The sequence below is a fragment of the Anoplophora glabripennis genome, unplaced genomic scaffold (genome assembly GCF_000390285.2).
Source record: "Anoplophora glabripennis isolate ALB-LARVAE unplaced genomic scaffold, Agla_2.0 scaffold22, whole genome shotgun sequence".
Classification (NCBI taxonomy): Eukaryota; Metazoa; Arthropoda; class Insecta; order Coleoptera; family Cerambycidae; genus Anoplophora; species Anoplophora glabripennis.
In genome coordinates this window covers 2046888-2071492 of record NW_019416298.1, presented here as the reverse complement: position 1 = coordinate 2071492, position 24605 = coordinate 2046888, and the positions used below count along the sequence as shown (strand labels likewise).

Below are 24605 nucleotides of genomic sequence, written 5' to 3'. Positions count from 1 at the left end.
CGAATATCGCTTGATTTTCGATAAAAAACTCACTGCATGACCCCGATTAAATCAAAATATCCCAGGAAAGTTATCAAAATATTTATTATGTTAAAAATAAAGCCATAAAAACAAATTGTAACGGCATTTACTTATTACTACAAACAAACCTTCTGATTCACTGATTTTTAAGTTAGGGACAATCTCTCCATATATATTTTTATGTCTTTGAAAGCTTTACTATATAGTGGTTTTATAAGTACAATATATATTGCTCTATATCTCAAAAATAGCTTTTTAGTTGAGAAGAAACTGTTTAACTATTCTGCTTACAGCTGTAATAAAACCCTTTTATAGTTTCTTTTTTAAAGTTCGTTGTGATATTATTTACTTAAAAAAGCTAAAATAATTTATAATTTAGTCATATAGTCTATTTAAATGATAATATTATAGAACATTAATAGTGCAATCAATATATTATATTAAAGCTTTACCAATTGACCGATAAGTGCTTATATAACATTATAACAAACAAGGAAGCAGCTATTACGCTTTCATTTTTTATAGAAGTTTCATTTACCACGTTTATAAGTCTCTAATAAAGCCTTTATAAAATTGTTGTATAATTTTACTATTAGAATGTTCTAACAGCTTTTTTATATACCAAAATTGCTATAGGAGCAAATTAACACCTTATTAAGGCATTAAAAATCTAAAAAGATAGATTTGCTGCTATTAAAAACAGTTAGGTATATAACTTTAAGTGATGTAATAGTAGCATTTGTGTTAGTTGGGGATGTAAGCCCTCAACAATTTATAATTTTTTTTATTTTATTACAGAGTAAAATAAACGAGACAGTTTATTTTTTCTTATACCTAGATAAAATAGCATTATAAAAAAGTTACATTAATTTACAAACCATTGCTCTAATATGAATTAGAAAGCTATAATACCATATTCACCATAAAAAACTTAGGAATTAATACATTTTACTTACCTTTAAAAAATTGTCTAAAAGTTAGTGAACACCCTATATGTGATTATTAAAATATCTCCTTTGAAATTTACAGTTATTTTTATCTTTGGGCAACAGTCGCCGTTACCGATATTTTACATGTTTTTCTAACTTCGGAAGCAAGAAATAACATCAAAACGATCGTCGGAGTTTTCGCTGGACTTCAAACATATCGCGACTGTTACGCAATTAGTGGCATTGCGGAAAGGTGGCAAAAGGGTTATGGCGAGCACGGTGTTTCATATCAAACAGGACCGATGAAGTATTTATGGCTTCGATGAGTATATTTTGTGTTCATGTTTCACCAACACATAGTTATAAATGACGGAGACGAAATTTTAATATCTAAATCCTCAACGCGATGAAGTTTAGAAACATAACATTATAAATGCAAGGCAGATTTGATTTGATCGGGAAAGTATATAATTTTTGTAGAAAAATAACTGATGTTTTGAATTTAAAACAAGAAACAGAAAAGTTTGGTGGCCTGCCATTTAAAATTTAACTGCACTGTTATTCCATTGCGTAAATACACGAAAAGAACTACACTTTCGAGTTTAAATGACATTTATTAAAAATAGCACGCTATACAACCTAAAATAATGTTTTGTACTCCTTGTACTCAAAGTTTGAAATAAAAAAAAAAACTAGAAATATATCCGCCTCTCGGGATGTTTCGAAAGATACGACTCCCACTCTCCTTGAGGTTCACAAAAGAGGCTGTCGTATTGCTTTTCGATGCTGGAACAGTATATTTCCCCCAGATCCAAAACCACCGCTTTCCCTTTCTCCTTACAAGTGCACAGCGGTGGTTTTTCCTCGTTGCAACCGAAAATCCGTTTGTTTTTCTTTCCCCGACACAACCAGTTTCCATCTTCTTTTTCCGGCTCGAACTCCTCAAAACACTTACAGTCTGATTTTTCGTCAGCGGCTATCATCACGGTTAAAAATGCCAGTGCGAAATATATTGTTATCTTCCTAAAAGTACGTAAATAAACTAATTAAATCTTGGATTATCATGTGAGAATCTTAAATCTTGTGAGCAAAACATCAAATCAAGCACAGTAAAGAGGTATCAGTGAATATTTTTATGTCGGATTTTGTTGATGGGTATAGTTTAATTTTAAAATCGAGGCCAAGGTAACATGTAACTCATTTTTAACTAATTTTCTTCTGCATAATCATATTTCTTTGTTGCAAAAATTTACTACCTACTTTAAGCTACATTTTTGTACAAAGTAAAATTACTTTATTAAATTTTAGATAAAAGGTCAACCGAATATTTAAGTCCATATGTTTTTTATAAATTAACATATTGTACTAAATAATGGAATAGTCTTCTATTTATTTTAGTTCTGTATTCGAATTTTATTATATGTTGATGAAGTGAACTTGAATTAATAATAAATAAGCAAGTAAAAAAGATCTTACATTTCTGCAGACTTCGTAACTGCTGCACAGAAAAAACTATAATTGACGCAAGATTCGGCATTTATATACTAGTACGCTTTAATGCCATTCTACAGGGTGGCAAATGTAAATGGCTTTTAGATAAATCTTTAAATTATTTAATAAATTTACATTATTTAAGATATTGTCGTTTATTGAATATTTTTCACCAAAAATTTAAAAATTAATGAAATAAACTCTTCTGGTAAAAGAATCAAACAAAAGTTATTTTTATGAAAACAGTTTTGTCCAACCAGAAATCTCACACTGAAAAAAAGCAGATAAATACAAAAAACATCACTATATATCGGGTACACTAAAAAGTTGTACCGTTTCGAATCTATATGGTTCCATCTGTAACCTGAGGGATTATTTCTTTATTTATCTATCTATATATAGTTATGACCAGTATCATAACGAGTCTGGATTTCAAAAGAGTTTACTATTCAATTCTCGAAATGGAGTTTATAATATCATTATACTTTAATTAATACGTGGGAACTTAGAAATGTTGTACGTTCAGAGAATGAATTTCATGCACTTACCCTCGATTGCACACGTAGAATGTAATCTAGTGGCTGGCTATACAGGGTGACACTGAAGTTGAGGGCAACAAAAGGAAACACCAAAACTTCCAGGAAGGGTTTCAATAACAATAAACAAAACAAACAAACAAAATAACGACGCAACGGCTAGAACAACATTATTAATTAATTTATTTACACGCGACAGCGTACCGAGATTCAGGGAATGCGCGCTTCGTAGCAAAATTTGGAATGACTTTACCTTTATTAAATTAACCCGAGACTCTAAAACTAAGTAGACTGCTCAATGCGAAACCCAAGGAAGAACTGCTTGTTTTTCGGATCTCTCTCGACACCTCGCTTCGACACGCCCATTTCTTGGGTCCAGAAGTTTCTGTTCTTATCTTATACTATGTTAATAATTACCTAATTGACTGGACTTACATTTATATAAATAATTCTGTGACTAACTGAACTTACAAGTAACCCTAGCCTTCCTCTAGTGACTCCGTGTAGCAATACGGGACGGATCAGTCAACCTTATTTAATCTATTCTTATAGCTTGGAAAGTCCGCCTAAAAACCAGCTATTTGATCTATTACTTTCTTTTCCAATTATTATCAATTTAACAATTTGATTTAATTCTAATTTGGAGCCTCTACGCTCTTCTCGTGGTTTCGCGCGTTATTAAAAATGTGGGTTTCTTTGTTCTGTCCCAGCATAGGTTGGCGCCTCCCGGACGCGACAGATGACTGTCACATGGCCCCGACTCTTAAGTGAACTTGTTTAAAAAAAATATTGCTAAATTTCCTCGAAGGACGACTCTAAACGTACTTGAGAGCCCTTAACTTTCGATAATTAGTGTTGACTGAAATAATTTACTTTTTGGCCCATTCGTTCCGAGAACTAGAAATAAATTGCTACGCGTCCCGGCTTTTGTTACACACCTTCTGAACTTGAATTAACTTTATTTTCAAATATTTTCGAAAGTTTAAATTTGTTTGTTTTCTGCCTGTTCATACATAGATATAACTTAATGTTTTTTTATTCTATTCTGATTTATTTCATCTTTATCTTCAAAAACCAATTTATCTCGGAAACCGTTTACTATATCGAAATAAATGAAAAGTGCGGGTTTTAAAGAAACATCTTCAGAGTTTCTAAAAATAATATTCTTAGTTTGATATCATGACATGTCAATTTTTTTTAAAATATATATTGAGGCCAGTCCTTTGTAATAATAAAAGTTCGATTTTAAATTCAAATCATGAAACCTTCCCTGTAATTAAGGCGGTTTCAAAGCTTCATAGTTAAAACCCAAACCGTAAACCCCTTAAGAGTCCGATGTTGGAAGTTCTAATGTCATTTTGACCGCTCCTATACCCCTCGGGAGGCTAGCAGGTACTTATCACACACCCCACATATTGTCAATGTTATCCTTCACAAAGCGACATATCCTTTGTTACCCCGACGACCTTGACGTTTTTCTTTGTCCACTGGGTATCCGCCGGCAGCATCCTCGAGAATATATGAATACCCGCACACATTAATCCATAATTAAGTTGTCTTAATGACTGCATTATATTCCGAACGTAATTATCTCTTACATAATGAATGTGCCGTTGCGTTATACCGGTTTGTTTACGCCGGGCGTTTGTTTTGTTGAAAAGAATTTGCGGTGCTGCTCTCGCATCGATTATCCGTCAGCCTATCGCCATTAATAAAACATTAGCCCCGACATCTAGGTCTCTGTTTCAAAAGTTTCAATCGACACTGTCTCGGATTTCTGCGGCGTTGCTTTATTTTCTGTTTGCTTACACCCGCTCCAACTCCGAACTTCGTGTAAGTTTTTGTTAAATAGTTGTAGCTTGCTGTTTTTATTAGTACCTATTTCACAAATGTAACGTAATGATTATTTTTTTTTAATAAAGAATAACAATTTTTTCCGCTCTGCTAGTCCGACGTTTATATTACTTTTCGCAAAAAAAACGCGTGCTAATAAAACACCGAACATATTAATCCTAGCGGAAATTACATTATCAACGTCTCATTATTATCGAGCCGGAAATTTTTAATTAACCCCCACGTATAGACCTGTTGGCGAATGAATACCCGCCGTCAGTTCAGAGTCAAACATTTTTCAGGATCCTCTCGAAAAACTCTTTACTTTTAATTAAACCCTCCGAACGATACAGCATTAAATCGTATTTAATTCCGTAGCATCGCTGTTTACTTTTAATCGGGACCGGACCATTAATTAATTACTGAAAAATCTAGATAGCCCTGCGAATAGACTCGGCGGAATTCAATTAGAGGCAGTCGACAATTGAAAATTTTATGACCGATCACCATTGTTAGAGTCGCGAGACTGGAAAATGTCATTCTATAAAATTGCGAGTTTTTGCACTACTTGAAAATGTGAAGTGATCAATTCGTTTTCAATTTGTAAGAATCGTTTCCAATAGCAAAATTCCATGTACCGGGTGATTTTCTATAATCTCCACCCACTTTAACTTGTTTATTTGGGGCAATAAAATTTTGTACAAAAAAAGAGAGTTTGTAGGAGATTTTCTGTACTTTTTGCAAGGTATTTGAAAATTGATTAAACGTATTATAATACAGGGCATATCAAAAAGTATACTTTTTTAAATGCGACACCTTATATCTGAATTAATTTATTGATTCTTCGTTTAATTCTAAGCATTTTTTATATAACAAGACATACAGGCTGTTACAAATTCGCTTCTCACTACAGGGATCTCGGAAATGGTAAGAGATACGAAGTAGCTTAAATGGGGACAAAGTTGTATAATCAGGGGACCAACATTATGCCTCTACAAAATCAAGGCTAACATTAGTTTTCGAAATATTTGAAAAAAAAACGAAATTTTGAAAATCTGTTTTTTTTGAGGTGATATTGAAAAAAGAACACTTCGAATAACATAATCAATTTTTATATGTAACGTTTCGTCTCTCCAGGACCATCATCAACTTATTTTTTTTAAATACGACCCTAGAAATTTTATTATATATTTTGCAAGCTATCATGACTTCCAATACTGTATTGCCTCACGCAATATTGCCTTTTGTCACGAAAATTTCACCTTCAGTGTATTCGTTCCAAATTTATCTAAATTTTTTATTTAGATTTTCTTGTTTATTGAATTATCGTATACTGTAAGTGTCGTTAGACCCTGTTAAATCTATCTAGTTATTTAAATTTTTCTAGACAAAACGTCTGAATCTGGTTCAGGCTGAGGCAGTATAGTATTAGGGGTCTTGAAGGCTTGCAAAAATTGTAATGAAATTTCCAGGGTCGTATTTAAAAAAATTAAGTTGATGATGGTCCTGGAGAGACGAAACGTTACATATAAAAATTGATTATGCCATTCGATAGAGGGCAAAAAGTGGCCTTGAGAAAGGCTGAAATAAAACAAAAAAGGATTTCCAAAATTTCGTTTTTTTTCAAATATATCGAAAACTGATCATGTTAGCCTTGATTTTTTAGAGGCATAATGTAGGTCCCCTGATTACGCAACTTTGCCCCCATTTAAGCTAGTTTGTATCTCTTACCGTTTTCGAGATCCCTGTAGTGAGAAGCGAATTTGTAACAACCTGTATATTCAGTCTTTGAAAAATTAGCAAATAAAAATTAATAAAAAAACTAATTAGTTAACTAACTATAACGTTTTGATAAATGCGATTTTTTAAATATCCCCATAGAAACACATCCATTGGAGTAAGATCTGGACTGTTGGCTGGCCAGTTAATTGATGCATTTCTTCTACCAATCCATATGTTAAAACGTCGGTTTAAGTGGTTTTGGGGTTCCGTCCTGCTGGAACACGGCATGTCCAAAATGTTCCAAGGTACCTAATTCATCTAGAAAATCTTGTAGGTCAACTTCGAGAAAATTTAAATATAAGTCTGAGTTACAAGGTTGTCTCCAGTCCACTCTATGTCGGTGTCCATGTCATGTCCAAGATCATCTGGAGCTTCAACCATACGGAGTCCAAGTCGTGGAGTAGAAATTTAGATATTCGTTTCGGATTTCTCCGTCTGAGAAAAGTAAAACCGTGACAGTATGTCGTCGAAAAAATAAATTAAAACAGCACAAACAATCGGTCCAAGACCGCGCAGACCTGCAAAACCAACTTTCGCTCCCGGCGGGTGACCTTTGTGACGCCGCCGGGAGGATTTACAGCAACAATAGCCGAAGAACTTACCCGGGGTCCAAGTACTTAGATAGACTCGGGCGTCCTGCTTGGGCGTGACCCACAATAATTCATAATTCAATAATGGTCTCGGACCCTCCGGGGGGAGATTCATTCTCGCAATGTCAAAGATGTATGGCGCTTGCGGCGCCCAACTGAAAGTAACTTTTTATGAGACAGATAAAAAGCTGCGAATCGATAGCTGAACAGCCTCACTTTCGGGACACTTCTCCGTTTGACAAAGGACCGCGACGGTCGTAACGGGGGGTCCCGATGTTTTTGTACTTGCACTTCGCCTCCTACAAAGGATGCCTTATCGATTAATTCGAGGTAATGCTGAGTAATTCCTGGATTAAATATATTTGCAAATACAGGGTGTTCAGTTTTTCCTGGGCAAGTACCAACTTAATTTTTTTAAATGGAAGCCTATATTTTTTATGGCATTATCGAATTCTACGTGAAAAATTAACGGGACTTTGTGTTATGACCTCTATTAAAATATTGATAGTTTTCGAGATAATCGACTTTTCATTTTTTTTTCCATATGTTTCGTCACTTCTTGTAGTTGACATTGTGTGACAGCTAGAAATCTTTTTGGCCCTTTTAAAAAACGTATCAAAAGTTGATCTACGATATACAGGGGGCAAAAAAATCGTGCCAAACCTGATAATTTAAAATTTGAAAAATCTCGACTTTTTCAAATAGAACACCCTGTGTTTTATGATTTCATTAGATGCGTTTCTGTAGACCCTACAATTTTTTAATAGCTATTAGCCTATACCTAAGTTGCGTAGTTTTTGCAAAAAGCCCATTTTTATGTAAAATACCGAATTTGCGCTCGTTCCTTTGTCGGGAAAAATATTGTAAGGGTATTTATTTTTATTAACCTTATTCGTTTTTATTCGTTCTACACTATTTAAAATAAAAATTAATAACTGAAAAATTTAGATATTTGAGTTTAATAAATAAGTCTTTATGGAAAGTTACCATTTATTTGTAAATAAAATCAAAAAACCATAAAATCGCTACAAGTGATTAAGAATTGGCAAAATATGGGAAATGTTTGCTAGCAGCGCGTATTTACAAAGCAAATGATCCAAATTTACAGAGATTCCCACTGTTTTGAAAGTGTCAAGGAAAGGTTTGAATGAACAGCAAATGCGAATTATGAGGAAACTACCAGGAGACATGAAAGTAACAACGATAATATTATTTAGTTTAAAGTTGTGGCGTCTGCTGTTGAAAATCCAAATATAAGTGCCAGGAAATTAGTAGTAACTTTGGAGTTTTCAAAAGCTTGACAAATAAAATATTGAAGAAGAAGTTTCATCCGTATCATATTGAAAATCAAGCACTGTTACCGTAGTTAAGAAAGTTATTAGTGAAATTGGAGATTAAAAAACTTGGATGAATAGAATTTTGAAAAAAGAATTCTCATAGTCGCAAGCTAACTTAAAATAAATGTTCAAACTGTCCACCGTTCTTTTCTACACAAAGCATCTACGAAAATTAATGTGAACATTTCTTAACATTTGAGGCGTTATAGTTAGAAATTCGTTTTGAAACTTTTCTTTTAAGTCTTGAATATCCGTTGGTGGTACTCTTCGTATACACGGTCCTTGATATAACCCCATAAGAAAAAGTCCAGACTATTTAAGTCAGGCGAACGTGCGGGCCAAGGAACTGGACCACCACGACCTAACCACTGGTTTAAATATACGTGATTTAGGTGTTCTCTAACCTGAAAGATGAATAGGTATTAGGAAAAATATAATAACAGTAAAATAATCATATTACAGCCAAAGGAACGGGCGCAAATCCGGTATTTTACATAAAAGTGGTTTTTTGTAAAAACTACGCAACTTAGGTATAGGGAAAGCTATTAAAAAATTATATGGTCTACAGAAAGGCATCTAATGAAGTCATAAAACACAGGGTAGGGTGTTCTATTTGAAAAAGTCGAGATTTTTCAAATTTTAAATTATTTGGTTTGGCACGATTTTTTTGCCCCCAGTATATCGCAGGTCAACTATTGATACGTTTTTTGAAATAGCCATCTTCACTCTACAGTTCTTGAAAAAAAAATCTAGCTGTCACACAATGTCAACTACTAGAAGTGACGAAACATAAGAAAAACAAAATGAAAAATCGATTATCTCGAAAATTATCAATATTTTAATAGGGATCATAACACAAAGTCCTGTTAATTTTTCACGTAGAATTCGATAATGCCATAAAAAATATAGGTTTCCACTTAAAAAAATTAAGTTGGTACCTGCACAGGAAAAACTGAACACCCTGTATATGCAAATATTTTTACATTTTGTGCAGTTCGGGAAAGTAGGCAACTATGAAGAAAAAAAAAAGTTATATCTTTTATTAATCTAGATATTGGACTTACGCACACTAGGTGGACACGGTGTATATTTAAATTATTTTAATACAAACAAAATTCGATTCGTCGATTCCCACTTTATTTACAATTTCATTAAAAAAATATATGTGGAATTTTTAAATTATTATATTTGCAGGAGTTTGCGATTTATTACGATCTTTCTAACAACTTTAAAGATAAATAACAAGCAATTTTATTATTTTATTCTATTGATATTGTCGTATTACAAATTCACTCCACTTTCGAATATAAATTACGATGCCGTTTTTAACCCATGTACGCGACGCAAAAGTAGATACCCATGTTCAAGGGAGCTCAGGCAGCATTCCACTGAGGTAGAAGGCTCAGAGCGAAATACGAGATTTTCGCCGATGTTTTGAAAATGTCTCAAAAAAACCCTCTACGAAGACCCCAGTCGCCTCCAAACACGAAAGCCGCAGCAGACGATGCCGATGGAGACTTGTGACAGAGCGACCAGCAACGATGCTCGGGACGCGCAGAAAACCCGCCTCAGAAATAAAAAGTTTTGAACTGAAAAACCAGTGCCATTCGAACAGATTTCAATAATGTGTTAAATAATCCGGAGAGGCAACAAGTTCAATTTTAAGGCGAATATAGCTGCAGAACCCTTGCGAAGCCATCATAGGATGTGTTCGAACGTCTACTCTGGTACCTTACAACTCAGTAACCAGAAATGGATACCTGGCCAGTACCTGTAGTACGCTCCAAATTTTATATTTGCTCATTTATTGTTATCAGCAGAATTTCTATAAATCCAAAATTTTAAAATTCAATCTCTAAGGGGACCTTAAAAAAAACAAACTCCAAGTAGCTTCCAAATTCAAAGTGTTCTTAAGAAATCAGTGCTAGGCAAGGCAAAACCTAAAAGATGGTGATATAAACGCTAGAGTAGTCACTGCAAAGTGCCAAAATATCATTTAGTGTAAAAGGACTCGCCTGAAAGCCTCCAAAACCAGTGTGCTACCTCGAGGGTGTATTCAGAGTAGTTCAAGAGTACCCATAGATCCCTAAACAACTCCAAAACCACTTCGACGGTGGAGTATAGATCCAGAAAGTGTCGGTTGAAAATAGAAATTTCACTAGTGTTTCAAATCCATCCGTTGAATCTGTCTACGAAATCACAAACATTTGCAAACATACGCAGCTGAAATAGACGACAGACACAACAGGTCCAGAGGACAGATGTCAGAAAATCAACTTCAACTGGTCGGAATTCTCTTGAGACGAGTTCGAACGTCGACTCTAATTTACTATCTTGCTAAATCCATACATTTAGATCAATTGTTGCGATCTAGCGACGTCCCAACGCTTTTGTTGAGACACTGCGTAAATGTGGCACCACCCGTTTTACGTCCAGCCCTTAAAAAGACACAAACCCGAATTCTTCTAATAATATTTAGAGTTTATGTCACGCATCAATACCGGTTTTATGGTACGGAACAGATGGCGCCACTGTCGTCCATTAACCAATTAATCCCCTTTATCGGCCGGACGTAAACCCCATTATCCGAATTGCCGTAAAATCGTGAACGGCGGATATCTTAATATTTTCTTATTGGGCTTCCGCAGTTTAATCAAGGGCCGCAGTTGTAAATCCGGGCGGTTTGTGTTGTCCTCGGCGTGGGCAGGGCGCGCGGGGGGCGCGAACGATGTGCACGTCGTAAAATGCGGTCCTAAAGCTCCCGTTGGGGAGCGGATAAATTGATGTATGAAATGTCAATCTCAGAAATGTGTCGCGGGGCATATAGAGCGTCTCACATGCGGGTCTAGCAGAAGCGGATTTGATTGTGTGGCGGGATTCTGATGGGAGATGGATCTAATGGAAGTGTATCGTAATATGAAAGAAGCAAAGTTAAAAAAACTTGCGCAAAGGAATACGAGAAGACTTATAAAGCGGCGACAGCAGGAGGTAGAGAACAACAATTAATTCTATAGACTAGGCGGTATCTGTTTTGGTTCGAGTGAATCGTATATCCACGGAGATTTTGGCTTTTTGGCTTTCAAATATCACTAGAAATGACAATTTTTCTATGCGCATAAAAAAAACGTGGGCTTAACTTTTGGCGGCACAATATGTTATAAAAAAAAATCGAAAAATGTCATATTATTCTTCCTATTTAATTATGTATCTTTTCAAGAGTTGATTTTAGGCGAAAATGGAAGAGGAAAAAAATTTTCTAATTAAATTTTTTACCAAACATGATTATTATTGTAAAAATCGAAAAAAAATCGCCAAAAATGGGGTTAAAAACATTACTTTCTAGGGAATTTTTTTGGGGTCTTTAAGTTGGGTATAGGACCTTCATACTTGGCTCAAGAAAACTTCATGTTATGTAGAATCATCACATCAAATTTCATCAAAATCGTTTTGATAGATTTTGCATAATAATTTTGCAATCCAGATTTTGAAACAAAATTGCAAATTTTCAAAACTTTGCACAGCAAAAACCAAGACCTTTAGATACTTGAAAATTTAATCACATATAAAAGGGCTCTCAAACTTTCAAACGGTTTTTGAAAAATTCGAATCCGTCAATTAGGAGAGCTCTGGCGCTTTTTTAAACATTGGTCGAATTTTTGTACTTTATAAACAATTAGAATAACTTTGTGAATATTTTTTAAAACAGGTTTTAAGTTATTGGAAAGACGCTTCTTTAAAAAAAAACAGATCGATTGGTCAATTAGTTACGTAGTTATAGCCGATCAAAGTTAACCGTCATTTACACTAAATGTACTGGGACAACCGGGATAATTTTTCGAAAAATACCTTTGCTATTCCGAGTACTTACCAGGTCTAAGATTACAATACTTTTCTTCATTGGCAACCTACTTTAAAACGCGTTTAAAGTTATTTATGTGAGCGAGAAATTCAAGAAAATCGTACGGGTGGTGGTGGTGGTGGGGGAAGCAGAGAACGCGGCCGCTTCAGCCTGCTCGAAATTGAATCGGCCAGTTCAAAACCGCGACGCGCTTAAAAATTTTTAATATATCAGCTTCTAGAGGTCCGATTTTGATGGGTTTTCTTTAAATCGATATCTCGCGATTTAAAAAAAAACAATTAGCATATTTGGTTGGTCTTTCAACAGTCCAATAATTATTTATATTTAAACTTCCTTTAATTATCAACTTGATTTTTTTATTGTATCAAAGGAAAGTGCATAAACTTATATACTGTTTATTAAAACAACAATTATATTCAAAATATATCGAAAATTAGTAATTAGTTAATTAATTAATTTAATCATCAATTCTTTTGTGAAGTATAATTCAAATATTATTTACTGCTTAAAATATAAGCTAGTGAGAATTAACTCATTATATTACAAAAATACAAAATTATAGTACAAAAATTCGACCAATGTTTAACCAAGCGCCAGAGCTCTCCTAATTGAGAGATTCGAATATTTCAAAAACCGTTTGAAAGTTTGAGAGCCCTTCTATATGTGATTAAATTTTCAAGTATCTAAGGGCCTTAGTTTTTGCTGTGCAAAATTTTGAAAATTTGCAATTTTTTTTCAAAATCTGGATTGCAAAATTTTTTTCCTCTTCCATTTGCGCCTAAAATCAACTCTTGAAAAGATACATAATTAAATAGGAAGAAAAATATGACATTTTTCGAAATTTTTTTAACATATTGTGCCGCCAAAAGTTAAGCCCACGTTTTTTTTATGCGCATAGAAAAAATGTTCATATCTAGTGATATTTGAAAGCCAAAAAGCCAAAAATCTCCGTGGATATACGATTCACCCAAATATGGACTCTTTGAAACAGTCTGGACTAAATCCTTTAGTCAGAATCAGGATAATTCAGGATCAGTTGAAGTAAAATAGTAAAGTAAAATTTAATGTAAAACTTTATTTAAAAACAACGATAATTACGTCTTCGCAGAATATATCATTAACGTCCTGTTTGTCTACATACATCAGAGTTATGTGAATATAAAACTACTCCCCGGCCCATAAAGAAAAAACTAATTACTTTATTTCGGTAACTGTAGACATTTTAATTCTATTCCTCGTGTTATTTTTGAAAATTCATTTACTTCAATTGAACTAATTTTGTAAATCAAACTAATCAACTACTAGTATTTTCTCTATTCGAAAACGTGGAGGTAAGGTAATCTTTTAAAACCATCTTCTCGTGTCCTCTGAGTATGTACTGTCAGGAATTTGAATGATAACGACGTCTTTTTATCTTATACCCTCATATTTGTGCGAGTTTAGATGTGCGAGTTATTTTTGGCGGAAGACTTGTGTGTATAGTTGTTGTGGAAGGTTTACCTGTGCAGTTGTGATTGGGCAGCCAGGTGGCGGCATCATGGCCATTTATACTTTAAAATAGTAAGGAAATTAGCCTAATATAGTATATGAAGTACAGACAAGAAGTTATTTTGGTCTGACCTATCGACCTTATCATTTAAATTGGTAAATATGTATGATTTTGACTTTGAACTCATAATAATTTAATGTGTGGTTATAATCTTCGTTGAATGTACATACCTATTAGTGAATTTATTATAAAATAATTTTTTCGGTTCAATACTAAAAATGTTTGTTGCTTTGAAAATATGATAAGTGGTTGTTTTTGACGTGTTTTTTTTATAGGAGTTTGAACTTAGGGAATAAATAACAAGTACCATACACATTGAGTTATAGCATTTTTATTTTCATTGTTAATATAAGTTTACAAATTTCAATGAAATGTAAATTAATCATCTGTATATTTACGAATTTTTTTGTCTTCCAAACATATTACACCATTTTTTAAATGTTCATATTCTTCATAGATATTCGTGTCATCATTCAAATAGCAAAAGAGGTGTTTGCTAATCAAAAGCGAAATAATATCATTAATGTTGATACTTTTTCGGACATTAGAAAAGAACCTGATTTTTCTGGAAAACTGTTAAATATAATTAGGGACAACCTTATATCAGTCGAAAGGGCATTCAATTTTGCATTGACCCATGATAATTAATATGGACCATTCCATTTGGAAAAAAAAAGTTTTTCAATTTGTAAGATTATTAAATGTAGGTCTCAGTATTTCCGAGTCAGAATAACGTACACGTTTTGCTCACAGATGACAAGATAGACTAATTTATTCCAAAAATGAACTGTGTAAACTGCATGCTTCTAACTCTTACGGTTTAGAGCCTCATCTAGCCTCATTTTGAGATTTTTTTCAAAAACAACTGATTATGTCGAAAACGGTACGTTTTAAACACCATGTACATTTAATAAACTCTACCTAATATTAACCAATGAATTCAAAAACGCAATAATATACAGAGTGTTCCATTTAAAATAACAAAGTACTGTAGCGCCCACGCAAAATGGGACATCCTGTAAAGCTAAAAATATTCTCTTTACTTTTATTAAAACCATTTTTTTGTAAATTTTACAGTTGCAGAGTTACAGAAGAATCCCCTGTATATTATGGATAATATTTTATCTAAGTACAGTTCGTGTGCCCGTAAATTTTGCTTTCAAATGTCACATTTTCTATTTAGGAAAGTGTCAGTCAATATTTGCGCCTGGAAAATTCATCATAAACTCAACAGAGCTTCCTTAACAATGACAACACTTCTACGTTCGAGACAATCTGATTCCCGATTGGCTGATTGAAGTGACGTGAAAAATTATATCAATCACCAACCGATAAAACGCAATGTTGTGTTGTAAAATAATCTTGATCTTATTGTTTTAGTAATTTTTAATTTTATCAAAATTTAATAAATATCAACGCGAAAGAAATGAAATTAGTGTTGCAAACACAATTACTGGTCACGTGGCTTTTTTATAGAGGCTCTGTATAACGAACCACTTTATATGTGCGTAACACATTCACGTTTAGGGGGTTTACGGTGAGACTGACGGCAGTGACACTTTTATTCTTTGATTTACGACGACGTTTTTTCTCCTAAGCGGCTTTACAGCAGTTAAAAGTCGGGATGAACCTGGATGACCCTCATAGGTTGGTGTTGACACTGATTATACGATTTTTTAAAACTGTTCATTTTTCACTCCTTGAAGAATTCCGTTTTTCATAAACTTGGAAAGAGTATAACGAGAATTACTGGGAATTGTTGCAATAAACTGACTTTTGACGACCCGAGATGGCGGCCTATAAATAGCAAAATTGTTTTACTGCGGGTGACTAATAGAATAATGATGTTATTTTTATGAAACATGCCTTTGTTATTGTTTATGCAGTAACGATAAATTTGAATCTCATTAATTTATGAATATGTACGTAAAGTTATTAATATGTAAATTTAATTGTTTTAAAATTTATCTACAATCGAATAAATTATATGATGATTATTTATTTACTTGGCGAAATAATTACTTTCCATAAAATTATCCCCGAATAAACAGTGTCGTTTCAGAGTTCGGTAAAATGTAACTTAAATAAACTGGAAAAATAATCGCGCAAATTATAAAGTAAACAGTACATGTTACACACAACTCTTGGGAAACGACAGCTCTTGGTATTATTTTTAATTGTAATGCAGTTTGAGCAAGGGATATTGCCAAACAACAGTCAACAAATGTAGTATTTTTAATGAATATACCAGCGAAATGCATTTTACCTACAGTACATTGGCACACAAAAAAAATTTAATAAAACGTTTAAATGAAGTCTGGATGTTTTTTGAAGAATTCATCCCACTCCTGCATATTCTCACATGGCCAGCGCATCAGTTCTTGCCCTCGCCTGTATCTCGTACACCATGTCCCTGAAAAAGAATGTTTATTGTATATTTCTTATACTCATTTGATGAGTTACGATGAAAATTGGCATTGCCCTAACGGCACGCATCCATCTTAAATTAATCCAAAACAGCACACATCAAGGAAATTAAACCGCTAATGATACGCACGAACTGTTATACGTTGGCTCTCTATGAAACCGTTTCTTTGGCGAAGCTTGCTTTATAAAACGAGCAAAAATACGAATGGTCTACATTTATTTTAGTATTCCAAGAATACCTTATTCTGATCGGATCGCATGCCATTTTTTCCAGCTCGTACCTCGATCTGGCGCAAAGAATTACCTGTCCGATCCTTGAGGATGCTGCTCACCCGTCCCGAACATTGACACTTGGGGGCCTTGGCCATGTTGCAGGGCATGATGTGGAACTGATCGAGCGCTACGCACTGTGCCCCGTTTTCGCCGTAGTCGGCCTTGTATCCTTCCCAGCACACGCAGGATTTGCTGCTGGCGTAACTGATGCCCAGATGGGCGGCCATGAGTACCATCGATAACCAGAGCCTGCAACCGAGAGGGGTGGTTTATTACCGTAGAAAATCGACCGAGATATACCTAGTGTTTTTGTTAAAAAATGTATGTCTCCGGTTAGTTTGAAAGACAATTCGAATTAACAGGAGCGCGGCGTACACTTTGAATAAATAAAGCAACTTTTTAACTCAATTTAAAGTCAACGAAACTTTTTACAATGACTTACGTTCTTCCTTGGTTATCTGTATTTTAATAAATTGATGCAAAGAATTATTTATTATTTTATTAAGAAATTAAAAATGTAGTCTATAATTGAGTACTTACATATTCGCCAAATCTTCGCGCGTACCAGTTCTAAATTATTTCGAAACTCTCATCTGTATACATCTGTCTAAATATATGCAGTCGGTTGCACGGCATACAGGTCTGCCGGTCATACTGACGATTCCGTCGTTGACAGCTATGCAGATGTCTTGCGGAGAACAGTTACCAGAGAACGTTATTTGTGCCAGTAAATGTAGGCACTTGGCGAATCTGCACACCTCAGAGCGAATGACCCGCGAGAAGGCGACTGCATTCAGGAAACGCGGTTTTGCAGAAATCAAAAACAAACTTCAAAAAGCATCATTTTAGTGTTTAAAACTAGTTCAGTTTACTTTTTAAGCAGATTTTCATACAAATATGGACAAATCTGTGGCGCCATCCATATATTCAAATTTATTTACGTCCGTGATTCAAATCATCGAATTTATATATTCTATAAAATATTATATTTATAGCAGAGCAAAATAGCCTTTTCATCCGTTAGTTTTGTGATATGTTTCAACATAAATTCAAAATGATGACATTTTAGGATAAATTTGTTTAATAAGTATGTATATATTTAATGAATAGGTCTGCCATTCGAATTATACAGAGTGCTCTAGGAGTGCCTTCCAGTATCGGCAACTATTTTTGACTGTATCTGCGTAAAACTCCAAAAAAAATGTTAAAACATTGGCATACGTTATTTACAGTTGGATTCGAAACATTCGTGAATTTTTGGATTCTAGACCGGCGTTGCTTTGGTTCACATTTTCCGGAAAACTGTCAGGATGTTTAAGCGGTTTTGTAGTAGATTTCTAGCGTTACGTGCAATGTCGATGTCAAAATTCGAAAGATGCGTAAATTTTGACAGAAAAAAAACATTGTAATTCTTCTTCCCTTCGTTAATTTTCAACTTATGCTTCATTTCATAATGTACCGTGGTGGTTGATTTTATCACATTGGGCTATCGAAATTGATGGGACTGAAAATATTGTGTTAATGACATCATTTAATAGCCCATTGTTTTTACGAAAAAATATTTTTTATACCATACTATAGTCTGTTTAGAAATGAAAGAGAGAATGACCGGTAACCATTGAATTATATCCGCTCGGTCTGCCGTGAATGGTAACTGGCATTATCCACGACAATTACAGACCCCGGAGGAATAAGATCCAACATCTGTGTAAATTACTCTTCGAAAACATCTGCGTTCATGTCTTCGTGATAGTCACCTGTATTTTTAGATTTAAATAAAAGTAAACCGCCATCTACAAAACCACTGGCACTACCTATATGTGTCACTATTAATCTTCGCCCTTTACCTGAAGGTGCCTTGAACCCTGTTGAAAGTCCATCCAAAAATGCTTGTCGAAAACTTTTTACATTTTTATCTTGCCATACTTTTGTTACAGTATATCCCTCGTTGACCCAAGTTTCGTCTAGATAATAAATATTCCTCCCTTCGTCACGGAATTTTCTAATTGATCTTAAGTAGGATCTTCGCCAACAAATAATTTCATCTTTATCGATAAGAACTGACTTCCTGTTCTGCTTTTCCCAGCAAAAATTCAACTCTCGTAAGACGGCCCATAATTTGCTTCTACTGATTTTTGGCAAATCGTTGTCCTCTGAAAGTTCACTTAAAATTTTGTTTAGCGTTGGTATTTCTTTTTTAAAATAAAATGAGTGTACTTTTCTGCGATTGACATTTTTGAAGAAATCATCTATAACGACTTTTGACCTCCCTGTAGATGATTTTGGGGGATTTACAGTATCTTGTTCATTTTTTGTTTCCTTTAAAAGTCTGTAGATAGTCGATTTTCCAATCCCTGTCATTTTTGTTAGCATTAGTGTTACCCGATTATTACCTGAAACGAAATATTACCACGCCCATGGCCGGTTCTTATCTCGGGGTTTTATTACTCTCTTTCATTTCCAAACAGACAATAATGATATTAGGTCATCAACAGTGGTCATTAATAATAGGCTTGTTATTTTTTATGTGCATGTTTTGCACGTTTTATGCACAAATTCATCGAAAATTAAAACGGAACTTAAAGACTAAAAAAAAAAAGGAAACGACCCTCTCGCACCTTTAGGACCTAGAACAAAACATGAGACTAATCCGAACTTTCGGCATTTCTCCCTAAACCCTTGTCAGTTCGGAATCGCGCGAGGACGAGGGGGGGTGCATCCGGCGGAAACGGGAAGTTGCGCGCGCCCCCGCCGCCGCTCGCTTCCGGTTCCAGCACGTGCTTCCGTTCGATAACATTTAGCGGCGTCACGTCGCGAAACAACGAGAAACGACCCGATGTGCGGTGGGGAATCGGGCAGGCCGAGACTAATTGCTCGGATGGACCGCTTTGTGCCGCCGTTATAATTAATCTTCGAGGGTGTATGAGTGTTTCCAGTGTTACAAACGTCGCAGATCGAGTCTCACTAACACCACCTACACGACAAGGCCGTAGCTCTGAACTGTGACGTCAGCTAGAGTGGTTAACCGCAGTTGACACACACGGCGATAGACACGCTGAATAAATAGTTGCATCCAATTAATTTTCGCTGTTTTGGATTTAATAATATCAGGTTTAAAAGAGTAAAAGAGATATTTGAAAATCTTTACATGGCAAAATACAAAATACAGATGGATGTTTGTAAAACAAGAAACAAGTTTGTGTTTCTTGGCATGAAACTGTACGTCTAATTTTGTGAGGCGTGATGTTTTAAGGTTTATAAATTTTTTCGCATCAAAATGTAACAGCTACAAAATATGAGAAAGAAGACGTAGTTTTTGCCAGAGATGGAAATGGTAGGTATTTTAAGGAAATTGAATAAATAGTATGTATTTTATGGTTTAAGTTTTTAAGATCACCTTGTATAAGAACCGTTTTCTACCAAATCCTTGATATTGTGCAAAACCATACTTATCGTATCAACTTCGACGTCACCTGTTACGTATAATAATGAAAACGTAATATTGACAGTTGGTAGAAGGAAGCGCAAAAACAAACGCTTAGGTGGGGAATTCTGGAAGGAAGCCTAAATAGTTGAAGTGAGAACAGTGGGGAGATGGGAGTACGACGATCGGTGGGCAGTGAGGCAAAATAGTGAAAAATCAAGGTTTTTAACCCGTATTAATTAACAGATAATATTCTCTAAGTATTTTGTTATTAATTGTTCTATATAATCTTATGATTGTGATGATTATAGATGTTTAATGATAACAATTCTTCTCTGTACATTTAGCTTCCACTCCTTTATGCTCAAGGGCATATATTTTTCTAAGGTAAAATTGTTACAATTATTATTAACGATTGCTCATTATTTATTACATGTTAAAATATATATATTGTCGTGACTGCCAAGATATTGCAATAACCACTACTTTGTTTCACATCTAACTTGTTTTGTCATGATTACGTTGTTCGAAAAACAAATAATAAAGCATTTCTTGTGCTCACTTTATGTCATACGCATATAAGAGCCCTGTTGAATTTACTAACATTTGCTCCCGTGAGGAATGAATCTGTAAAAAGAATAATTAAATACAAAAAAAGAATTGCTAAAACAGATCTTCCGAAATCTCACTCCAGTACCTTCCGGCCCTGCCGGCTAACTAACACCAAACCTCTTCAGTTTTACTTGGAAGTGTGTATGTCTAATTCGAGTGAGGTGACATTTAGTGACACAGTAAATGAGTCGGGCGTTATTTATCATTAGCAAAGAATCTTAATTTATGCCTTTTGTTATCGGTTGTTTTGTATTTATATTTGGGTAGTTAGAGCAACGATCGGGGGTTTCTCTGCCATGCTCTTTCCCCACAGGAGCTCTAGGTGAGCCTGGCACTCTCATTTTATGTTAAATGGTTGTTAATGTTTTTGTTGTTCTTTCTATTTGTCTTATGTTTAATTTGAAGACTGTTGTACGTAAATAATAAAGTTAGGTGTATTTACTCTGCTTTTGTTTTATAAAATTAAATCATACTCTTTAAAGTCAGTAGCCAGCCCGTTCCGGTCATTTAAAAGTAAATATATAAAACGTAGATATTCCTTATGACGATCACATATTTTTGGCCACAACTACGTTTACTTATTTTTTTCGATCGAACCCGGAGTTGTTATACTACAATATAGGCATATACATTTGTTTTTTTTGTCCAAACGATGACGTCGGCAAAGCATCCACTGTGTCACGAGCTGCACGCTAAATCCATAAACAGCACCCACCATCCGCACCACCCCCCTTAAACCGTGACCCCCATAACTCTCGCGACCCCTCAAGCGAAACGTAACGTTTTTATTAACGACATATTAAGTCCCAGAGGTAGTGACTGCGCATCCCCGAGGCAATTACGCTTTGTTATTCCTGCAAAGTATGTAGCTGAAGAGTGCGTGAGCGGAGGGACTTGTCGCTATGTAAGGGAAACAAAGGTCTATTAAACAGACGCCCCCGGGCTCGAGCCCGGGCATTGTTTATGCCTTTTCGGCGCTATCCGTTACACGTTTTATTTATTTCATCGATTTCGGCGACGTATCCCGAGAGCGGTTTCGAAACTTATTGTTTCGTTTTATTCGAAAAATTGGTGCCATACGATCGGTATTTGTTTTGAGATGCGAATCGCGTGGGAGATTACCGAAACCCACGCGACTACGGTTCGGCAATGAAAAAAAAGTCCTCTTTGTTGTGTCTGGGGATGATATTTTCAAGGTTTAAAAGCTTTAGTTCACAAAGAAAACTGCATTAAAATTAGATCTACATCGTTTTGAGATATTGGAAAAGTTGTTGCCCAGGGTTATTACACATAAATTTTACTTAAACAATGACTACATTAATTAAAATTTTATATGGAATTCATGTAGATGCAGTCATTAAATAAATTTAGAAAACACTATTAGTATGAATATATTGTCATGTCCTTTGGTCTGTGTGATGTCTCCTCATATCCATTGTAGCGTTTGAGCTGACAATTGGATATTCGATACTATTTTAACCGTTAGATACCCTTGTTTGGTAGGTCTTTGATTTATCTGGTACCTTTGTGGTGATTAGTTTTGTTACTAACACTGTCCATTTTTTCAGTTTTGAATCGTTAGAGCATTGTCTTTTACATTAAATGGTCTTTCTATCACTTTACTGTATTTTTTTTCACTGAACACATTAAATCCACATTGGCGCTGCTTGGATCTTGAAAGATATACAACAGGATGTTCGGAAATTAACGGGCCATTCTTCCAGGGTAGGGATTTAGATTAAGTTATCTTAGTAAAATGTTACTTCTTTAAGTAGTTAGGAGTTTTCAAATGATTTTAAATTTTTTTAAGCTAACTCCCTGACACCGCTGCGCGCTATTCCACACCTCAGCAGGATGGTGGGTGTGGTCTCACGTTCGTTTGCGGTATCGTCAATGTCGTTGCATGGGCTTTAACGTTTTCGAAGTAAAGTATCACGCATTCTCCTCTCACGAATGTACTTGTTCCTTGGAAGAGGTAACCAGGTTCTGCTCATCTGAAAACCTTCCTCCGACTCATTATTTGGATGTTCGATTTCCAGTACTTCTTGTCTCACAAGTATTTTAGCGAATTCGAAATTTATTATATATCTTTCATATTCCGCTATTCAAAAAACTCCCTCATACCAAATTTTATTGAAATATTTCTAAAATTTGTTTTTATTAAAAAAAAATAATAATAAAAAAATTCTTTGAAGGCAAAAGTGTACGAAAGTAACTTGCGGTTTAGGTCAAGGAAGGTCCTATTGAAATATGGCCCAGTTGCTTCCTCGGGCTGAAAATTCACTGATTGTGAGTACAACTGACCTCGGCGTACGTGAAAATCTGTTAGTTCTGCCGCGCAACTTACGAGCCTTCTGGCCGAGCGAAAATGGAGCCGCACATAAAAACGCGGCGACCCGTACGGGATTCGGGCTGCAAAGGGCATTTTTGCGGTCGGAATAATTTAAAATGGTCCGCGTTGAACACGTCGCGGCCGCGAAATATCCAGTGCATGGAAATAATAAATTAATATGCAGAGTGGTGTGCCGTGCACAGCTGGATGCTCCTGTTTTAATTTTAACCTTAACGCATGTCAGCTGCTCCGGTCGTACACTTCCTGATTTTAATATTTTCAGTGCTTTCGTTCCGTGACGGCTCGTCCCTGACGCCGCATTAAAAAAATTGTTACCCGCAATCGCTTTCGGTGAGCGACAGTTGCTCAAGTCCATTTTGGAAAAAAAGGGCGCTGATCTTCTCATTCCAAATCGTGTTCGATGTGATGTCGTTATTTTTAAGCAAGCGTGAAATAATGACAAATATTTGTAATGCTTGAAATATTTGGGAAAAGTTGGGAAATAAATTTCAATATTTACAATTTGGCGCCCAACATGGAGTTAAGCAAAATTAAAAATCAAATAAAGATAAAACAAACTTCTAGTCGTTATAATAAATAACTGAACTCTTACCCTACGCAGTATTTATGAACTTCCTTTACAGTAATTTTGATCACGACGACGTTAAACGGTGCCGCTGAACCACTCCGTTAAAACTGTGCAACGTATGGCGTCCATTAGAAGACTAAAGAAAATTAAATATCATTGAAGATGCCAAGAAATTAGAGCATGCCTTATTTCCGTGATTTATTCGAGACAAGCAAATGAATTGACGGTCAGCTGGTACGGTATTCTGTTTAATACATTTCCTTTGGGACGGAACAGCCTTGATGAAATATTCGCTTCCATTAGCGTTATTACTTGAAATAACAGCCCGGGTTCAGTCCGTGAAGATCCGTCGTTGAAGTTAAAAGTTGTTCAGCTTTATTATTGTGTTGCTACATTACAGTGTAAACAAAGTAGCGAGTAGCGTCTAGACTAGGCAAACATGATTTTATAATTGCTGAGCTCTGTTTAACAGACTTTAGAAGATTTACTACAGATTCTCGTGTATTAAAGCCTCGTGCGCTACAAAGTTGCTTTGAGAGGCTGTCGGCAAAAACCAACAGAGATATACGTTTTAGCGTTATAATATTTGATCTTGCTTTTTATGAGACACTGTACTGTAGTGACCTTGACAAATATTTTATTGACTTATACTGATGAAATTGTATCTTTATCAAAACAATGATTACAAACCACATAACCATCGAACACTAAAATGACTAGCATGGTTTTGCAAGTTCTGAATGTAGGTATTTTTTCTTAAAGCTATCTTTTTTAAAACCGCTATCTTGAAAATAGTGCGTTTCCAGACCAATTAATGCTGTTTTTTTTTTTAATATTCACAGAATTCCTTTTTACAACATTCTTCTGGTAATTTTAATACATCTCGCAGCCTCACCTTTTTCTTCCTTCAAGTAATTACGTCACCTTAAAAGATCATATAACTCATTCATTATACTATTGCCATCCGGATCAATACCTATCCCAGTAACAGCTCTGCGGATAATTGGTATTCTTCCATTTC

General features: G+C 35.0%; 2 protein-coding genes across 7 annotated transcripts in view; one reads left to right on the top strand and one right to left on the bottom strand.

Annotated features, from left to right (window-relative positions):
* LOC108917312 (serine-rich adhesin for platelets) overlaps positions 1–24605 on the top strand; it is a 305787-nt gene that overhangs the window by 150723 nt on the left and 130459 nt on the right. The gene's annotated exons all lie outside the window — the stretch shown is intronic.
* On the bottom strand, positions 16204–23699 carry LOC108917313. 2 transcript variants are annotated; one of them, XM_018723860.1, is made up of 3 exons: positions 23609–23699; positions 16659–16876; positions 16204–16340 (listed from the first exon to the last, which is right to left on the bottom strand). In XM_018723860.1, the coding sequence occupies exons 2-3, from the start codon at positions 16861–16863 to the stop codon at positions 16234–16236; spliced, it is 312 nt and encodes a 103-aa protein (XP_018579376.1). In that variant the 5' UTR covers positions 16864–16876; positions 23609–23699; the 3' UTR covers positions 16204–16233. The 2 variants fall into 2 exon arrangements, with proteins under 2 accessions (XP_018579376.1, XP_018579375.1); XM_018723859.1 differs by lacking the exon at positions 23609–23699 and adding an exon at positions 17168–17262.

What these genes read in the sequence shown, in the direction of transcription:
- LOC108917313 (XM_018723859.1), bottom strand. An exon ending in CATCCTCAAGGATCGGACAG is followed by an intron (nt 16,341 to 16,658) that starts GTAATTCTTTGC and finishes ATTCTTTTTCAG; the next exon opens with GGACATGGTGTACGAGATAC.